The sequence below is a fragment of the Toxotes jaculatrix genome, chromosome 6, assembly GCF_017976425.1.
Source record: "Toxotes jaculatrix isolate fToxJac2 chromosome 6, fToxJac2.pri, whole genome shotgun sequence".
NCBI lineage: Eukaryota > Metazoa > Chordata > Actinopteri > Toxotidae > Toxotes > Toxotes jaculatrix.
The window spans coordinates 10,556,335-10,564,538 of record NC_054399.1 but is presented as its reverse complement, the minus strand read 5'-3'; the positions used below and the strand labels follow the sequence as shown (position 1 = coordinate 10,564,538).

The 8,204-nt window shown below is 39.7% G+C and overlaps 1 protein-coding gene across 1 annotated transcript; it reads right to left on the bottom strand.

Moving 5' to 3' along the window:
- Window positions 1-609: 609 nt before the first annotated feature.
- On the bottom strand, window positions 610-7,363 carry cope (COPI coat complex subunit epsilon). Its single transcript, XM_041041239.1, has 10 exons — window positions 7,244-7,363; window positions 7,009-7,071; window positions 6,766-6,866; window positions 5,869-6,021; window positions 5,471-5,524; window positions 5,098-5,179; window positions 4,153-4,308; window positions 2,832-2,900; window positions 1,601-1,675; window positions 610-954 (listed from the first exon to the last, which is right to left on the bottom strand). The coding sequence occupies exons 1-10, from the start codon at window positions 7,343-7,345 to the stop codon at window positions 901-903; spliced, it is 909 nt and encodes a 302-aa protein (XP_040897173.1). The 5' UTR covers window positions 7,346-7,363; the 3' UTR covers window positions 610-900.
- Window positions 7,364-8,204: the final 841 nt, after the last annotated feature.

Here is an 8,204-nt window from a genome sequence, read left to right as displayed (position 1 = left end):
TATCTTTTCTGAGTGACAAACACACAAATTATGTCTTCATGACAAGGCTACAATATTGAGGAAGAGTGACCTGTTATAATTACTATTGCACAATAAATTTACAAATAATCATTAGAATATGCTCTGTTGGAACTTCAGTGAATAATTATGGACATTTTCACAATTTCGTGTTATTTTATACACAGAACAACCAATGTATTATTACAGAAAACAACTATCAGACATACTAACAGTGAAAATAATTGTTGATTGCAGTCTTACAGTTCTCCTGTGGTGGGTTAATACTAAGGTTTTCTGTGTTAATTACCTGACAAATATTATATTCTGACTGAATATAATCTGAAAGATTAAGACTAGATTTTGACACAGAGTGCCTCTTCAAGACCAGAAAGTGTATTCTACTTCAGTGGTAAAAATTTGTGAGTAAGCAAATTATGTGGACCTAAATGATATGGAGTGAGCCTGAAGCTTTTTGGGGGCCCTGTGGATCTGGGGTCCTTGAACAGTTGCCTGCTTTGCCCAATTGAAAATCCAGCCTTGAGTTAAATTCACAGTGCCTGGGTGTACAGCACTTCTGTTTGTTCACAGAAGCACACTTCAAACACATCACACGTATTAAACATTTATTATCATTTCAAAGGAATGCTTACATTAAACAGATGTGTTGATTTCCATAACAGAAATGCAAATTTCTAAAGAATGGATACCAAAGTAGACATGTTTCATCTATCACCAAGTGAAATGATGATCTCTAGTCTGGTTTAAATAATACAGACAAAGTTTCATTTAAGCATATTTTTTTTCTTACCAGTAAAAATATCAAAACAAATATAGGTATATGTTTGGGAGAGACAGAGAGGCTGTTTAAGTCCATTGTTGAGGCATCTCAGCAGAAGCAGATTATGCTGTAGCAGTGGGAGCGTACTGAATCACTAGTCTGTCAAACTCATTCTCCTGGAGAAAAACAAAGAGCAGAACACAGTTGAACACTAGGAAAAACATCTGACTATAGGAACAGCTGTGCATCGCATGATTTGTTTGGTAATAGCATAACCTTAAGTGCTTGCTCTGGGGTCAAGCTCTGGGTCTCTGTAAAGCGCTTTGACACAATTTTGATTGTGGAAGACAATATATAAATAAAATTGAATTGAACTGTATAACCCAGTTTTAGCATGCTTATATACATCTGCACACTTGTCCAACTTCGACACAGTGTGTGACAAAGGCTAAAGATTCACAGTTCAATGCTCTCATTGGACTGGCTCCAAGGTCTCCTGCTGCCTGACCATCAAAACAACCAAGCCAGGTTATAAAATTATAACAGAATAAAGGTTATGAAGGCTTGTCAACGACTGTGTAAACCCAAATAGCCCTGGCCACAGGTCAGAGGTATGCCTGATTTTTTCCTCATGTATGTGTTGACTTGGGAACATTTGTTTTGATGTTGTTTTCAATAGTCAATCTTCTCTTTCAATGCAATCATGGCAGTACGGCTGCACAGCAGTCATGAACGGATGGTGTAAAGATAGCAATTAGGAAAGTCTACCACAATTTCAGCGCGAAGAGAACTGAATAACACATCCTGACACAAGCAAGTTACCTTGGCTAAGTAGTCCTTGAGGAATGGGTGGGCTTTGTGTGCATCTTTCAGCTGAGAGAGGTACCGGTTGGTTACCTGAGGACAGAAGCAAACAGATCACATGACTGTTCAAAAGTGGCAACAGTAAATGACCGTCAAAAAAGCCACCAACATGCAGCTTTAAATACTCTGAAAAACAGGTTTTCGGGGCATTTTAAACAACTGTAGAACAAAGTAAATGTTATGAAAGCTTGTCAACATCAAAACCTGTTTTTCGGGGCCTGAAAACACACTTTTCTGCAGTAACTATAACGGTTTTGTGTGTCTTTAGTTTTTCTCACACAAAACAGACAGCAGCATTTGTACTGTTGTCTGTGCTCTTCTCACCATTCTGAAGTGAGTGAGGTTGGGTTGCAGGGTTGTTTGTGTCTGTTGGAATGTCACTGTCAATCAAATATGATCAAACAAGGCCAGGATGTACTTCAAATATTGCTGATCTTTGTACATCTGTGTTCAAAAGTTCACGTAGCTTTGTTCTTGTGTGAGATTTTAGAACTTGATTTGCGTAATGATGAGAGCGAGTGGAGACGGAGAACAAAACGCTATTCCACTCACCGAGCACAGAAGCAGCAGGCGAAGACAATTAACAATATCTCTACTGCTATTATTGTCAAGAAGCCATTTATGAAAGGGACTGGGAAACCTTAACACTGCTTCAATTAGATTTATTCAAAAGTTACTCTTTTCTACCATACCAGAGGATTAGGCGTGTTTGTAAAAAACTGTCTACACAATTCCAGTTAACCTTGAGTGAGACGTGCTAATCAGTGGTTATCACAGTTGGAAACTTTTTAATGATGGCTTTGAGTCAATGGTCAGCATTATATTGCATTACTATCAAGTCCATCAAACTTAAGGAAGATAATTGAGTCTTTATCTCGTGAACTCTGAGTTCCAGGGTGTATAACTTGCACACAGCACTAAACCAGTAAATATGCTGAGAGGACTTTTTCTATGACAGAAGAAAAATGCAATCAAGAAATTGTATGCTTGAATGTGTTTGCCTGGTTTAATCAAGACCAGTGCATAAAATCACCCAGAAGTGAATCTTGCAGTCATAAGCGCAGTGTTAGCGGACAAAGATTTTTTTCAAGACCTCTTTGAACAAGGGTGAGCTTGTCTATAGGAAACTGCAAAACAGATGGCTGTTAAAGCAGTGCCCTCATTAACTGCTTTGTGTCCAAAGTCTCACCTCAGGAGCTTTGCCCAGGTGCTGAGTCAGCACTATGAGGTTGATCAGCGTCTCAGGGTGGCTGCTGTCCTAAAAAGGGGAAGACAGAAAGACAGAGATGACTAGAAAGTGAGAGGCGTATTCTCACTAAGTGAGATGAACAAGTGGAAACTGTTCATCTGACAGAAAATCGTACATTCTGTTTAGCATGGTTCAGTTCTCTTTCTGAGGTAAACAGCTGAATGACATGAGCTTAGGTGGTGTTGCTGGTAGCTTTTGTGCAGTGATCCAGTCTGATCTGCCATGAAAGTTGAAGAGGAGTAAAACACTATAACGTTTGTGTTTATTTGCTCCATTTGTCACCATAATACCATTTGTCTGGTTTAGCTGTAAGCAGAACACGAGCACTGACATTGTTGATGTACAGTCACATTACATTCCTGCTATGTTCTGTGTCTTTAGTGAGAGACAACATAAATGGATAACCATTACTTTGTAAAACTTTAACTGGTTAATGCTGTTGTATGACTCCCACTCAAGACATCACGAACCTGGGGTCTAACTCATGAAGAAGGATTACTAAGTTAATCAAAGTTACCTGGATAACAGACACAGGGTATTCCAAAAAAAACAGGAAGCTCACACAAGCAGATAAACGTTTCACTTAAGTTTTAAGCCATTTCATGAAAATCAAACACCACAACCAAAATAATTACTCAAATAATTACTTGGATATTGTGAACTGTGCACATTGGTGAAATCTTATAATGCCATCTGCTGTTACAATGCAGGCAGTGTACATAATGTTGTTGGTGGAAACATCCACCAAACAGGAAACATTTGGTCTTATTTCTGAGACTTGTTGATGTTGGACCTGAAGTGTTAATGGTATTAGAAGCACTAACTAAATGAGTAGAACCCACTCAAAAAAGCTTCATATTAAATCATTATCATCATCATTTTCAAGTTGTGATATCAAACTGAGTAACAAAGTTAGCTTGTATAACATTTTTAACAATTCTCCCTAAAACTTGACACTTTTTGTTTTCCATAATACTCTCTCTTTAACATTTGCTTACTCCATTCAAAACCATTTTAAATGCATCTTGAAATGAGGTTCAACCGCGCATTCATATAACAAAGCATCTCTGGCACAAGTCCTCTGTTTATCAGCCACTTAATCATGACAAGTATGAATCTAATACCAGCCTCTGCAACAAGCCATTAAGAGCTTTAACTGAATAAACAAGTGCCCGTGTATTTACACCACAGCATGTTCAGTGTGTCGGTTAACATTTAAGAGAAGAAAGGCATAACAATAGAGACTCAGCTGTCATCTAACCTTATCAAGTGCCTCCTGTAGCACTCCCTCAGCCTCCTCCCACTTATTCTGAGCCATGTAACAGGCCGCCTGCCCATTGAGGAGCAGCAGTGTAGATGAGTACTTGTCTGACATCTCTTGGAAAATGTAGTAGGCATCCTGCAGCTTCTCTCCACCCTGAAACAACAAGCAGAATGCAATAAAGTGTAGGCAAGAAGAAACAGAATCTGAGTGTTAGTCAGTGACCATGCTGAAAAGTGCATAAATCCCAGCTGTTTGATTGCTTTGTTGTTTAATGGTGTTAGGGGTACCCACTGCTCCTCAAGAGCTGGAAGCACTGTAGTTATCAATATGAGCAGTTTCAAAGGAACACAGTCGTTCTTACACTGGCCATACCTTTCTATACCTATATACTGCATATTATGCAATTTACCCCATTATGTACTAGAGCCCAACCAATACATATGTGTCAGAGTGATTTTGAAAAGGGAAAATTATAGGGTCATTGTTCATTAACTTTCCAGCGATGCATTTCACAAACTACTAAGCAACTTAGAGTGAGAACACCGCTCGACTCTGCACCACCATCTTCTCAGCTGTGATACTTACTCTGCCACATGTGCTGCAGACAGTGCTGAGACTATTGTAAACAGTGGAGTCAGAGCAGACTCTGCTGGACAAACTGTGTGATGACACCATTTCTAAATGGCCCCAAGCATCATTTTCTTCATTATGTTCCATCCAAAAAAAAAAAGTTGTCATATCAGCACATATAGGACAACATATACGCAGATACCGATATATCTGTGATAAGCCAATATCCATTGATAAACTCGCTGGCTGATTTATCGGTTGAGCTCTGTTATGTCTGGAGGGTTTAAAAATTATTCATGATATAAAATTTTTCATAAATCAACTATAAATCTTAGTGATGTTATACAAATGAATGAATGCTCGTCTTCTCACCACAGAAATATTAACCCAGGCTGTGGCCAGCTGGGTTAGAGTAGCATCCTCATCCTGCTCCTGCATCTTCTTCAGCTCTTTCCTATCAAGGACAAAGAGAGTAAAGTCATCATTAAGAGATGAACAGAGCCCAAATTCAATCATAAAGTACATGCTTTTGTGTGTGAAAAGTCTCTTTTTACTATATAGGTCCAGACTTAACCATACATACTGTGATTTTTATAAGAGTTTACAATGAAGAATACATCCACTTCCGCATGACATCACTAAACACATTCAAAAAGCACCTGGATGCTTTCCATGAGCCTTCACATAACAAAGCTGACCAAACAATTCAATGCAAATCATCCACTGTTTATGTGCTTAGCCGTACCTCGCCAGATCAACACGATCCAGACTCAGCAACACCTGAATGGTCATGGCCATGCTGAAAAAATAAACAAATGATTAGGTCAGTTTGCTCACTTTCATGCTCGTGTCTTCAAAATGAAGGCAAACTCATAAACTCAGAGAGTTTGTGGAATAATGCAGACCAGATGTGGCAGCTGAAACTAGAATTTACTAAATTCTTTGTGTTTTACCACAAAAATGTGCGGTAAACTAAATTTGCTCTGTTATTGTGTTACAATTCCAATGGAAGTAGCTTGTACTTTGCAGAAGGTAACAGACTTTATTTTCTTTACTCATAAACTGTATTCATTTCAAATCAGTTTGAATCACATACAAGATCCTGCTGAGACCTTGTAAAGTAAAATCTTGATCTCTTCTTACCACTCCAGGCTTTCTCCTTGGTGCAGAGTCCTGAGAGCAGCATCAGTGTTCATCTCATGGTAGTAGATGGAGGCAGCCATGAGGAGGAAAGTGGTGTTGGCAGCATCAACACTCTTAGCCATCTTCTTGTCAAGATCAGCAACAATAGTATCCCTGTGATAACCACCAAGTTTCAAACAGTATATTTTGCATGAAACTGTGACAATCACCACAATTCAAAGTCCCTTGTAGACATCTCAAGGTGCAAGTCCCTCAAATAGTGTTGTATGCTAACAACAGCAAAAATTTGGAAGAAAAACTAGACAATTCCCCTGCAGGATATCGCAAGAGTGGTGCATTGCGCTACCGCCTGTGTGTGTTATCGTGCTATTGTGTGTCTGTGTGAGTTATTGTGCTACTGTGCGTCTTTGTGAGTCTGTGTGAGTGTGTGTGTGTGTGTGTCTGTGAGTGTCTGTGAGTCTGTGTCAATAGTGTGCGGTGTGGCAGCACCGCACACTATTGACACAGACTCACAGACACTGGAACACTATTGACTCTGTGTGTGTCTGTCTGAGTGTGTTTGTGTGTCATCAAACACTAGGTCTTCATCAGTACTGTGTGGAGAATTAGGTTTTGATGGATGCTTGAGATCCCCACATCCAATATGACTGTCTTAGTGGTAAAGTCTCTGCTCTGAAAACACGGTCTCAAAACTGTGCATTCAAATGTGATTACAAATCTGACTGCATGTATTGCCTGGTGCTTAGTTTAATTGTGATAGTGACTGAAAGATTCTTCTGCTCAAATTATGATGCAATGTATTGATGTTGACTGTCTGCAGAGTATACTAATAGAGCACATATTTTCACCATAATGTTCAGCTCCATGTTGAACTAAACTTCAAATGCTAGTTCTTACCTTTTGCTTTCACTGGACAGATACTCAGCAAACATCCTGACGGCCTGAAGCTCAGCTGGAGAATTGGCCTTGATGTCATCCAGGACAACACCATACTTTCTCTGCAGTAACACGGAACACAACAGGTCAGTATAAGCACATATTAATATGTGACAGTGAAAATGAATAGAAACTCTCGGCTAATGATAAGTAAATGAGCACAGCGTGATACATAAGATTTCTGCTTGAAAAAATTAGGCTTACCTGGGCAATGTAGGCTCTGTACAAAAACATGTCCCTTTCGGTCTCCTTCTCTGGCGACGACGGCTTCAAAGACAAAACACAAACTGCAGCTAAGTATCGAGCGAGAGACATATTAGCCAAAATATTTAGCACCGTTGCTCGCGAACGAACTATTGGCTGCTGTGAACCAGAGAAGCACAAAATGGACAAAGCAACGCATTTCTCAAACATTCGGCTGTTGACATGCGTTACCTACCTTCACCTTCTGAGCCTCGTTAATACATTGTTGATAACTGCCGATGTAATAAGCGTTTTTTACATCGAAGAGTTCATCAACATCTCCCTGCTGCGCCGCCATGTTGACTAGAAACAACTTCCTGACACGTAGCGAAAACACGTCACCTTCCGTTTTGTTATCGAGGATTCTGGGAGGTGGAGTTCAACAACAAAAACACAGGCGCACACGAGGGAAGACACGCAGTCAGGGGTTTATCATGGGGCAAATCAATAATAAAGATAGTTCCAGTATACTAGATACAGACAATATTCTTACAGAGGTACAACTGTGCTGTTATGTATCAGTTTATTTGTTTTAATGTCAAGCATAAATTTACAGCAATATTTATTTCGGGCACTGCTAGCCTTCTTAAAATAACACATCCGCATACATGCAGAAATACATTATTATGGCTGTGATCCCCAAAGGGCTGGCAGCTAGGCTGACTAATCTGTTTCAAAGGCATGAGTGCCAGTATTGTTGTGCTTGTGTAGTCTCATACACAGACTAGATGTGGTATACTTAGAGCCAATTACTCAGCTGGTCGACTGACACAAAATTAATCTGCAACACCTGACGGTGATTAATTACTCTCACTTTTAAAGAGAATGGCTAAAAATTAGCTGCTCTTCTTTAGTCTGATGTCACACTAAGCTGAATGTTTTTGAGATTTGGACTGTTGATCAGACAAACACGATCTGAAGACTTCAGCCTGGACACGAAGAAATTGTGATGAGTATTTTTACAGATCAGACAATCAGTCAAGAAAATAATTGGTAGATTTATATTGTTACGGCCCTGTGTGTTGGCCTTTCAGGGAGTTGTGTTGCTGCTGTTCTTTTTTGCTTTGTGTGTGCAGGTGATTGCTGGGCGGAGCTGAACTTGCACTCATGCAGCACACCTGAGCTGGCAAGATTGGAGAAGGCTTATAAGGGCCCAG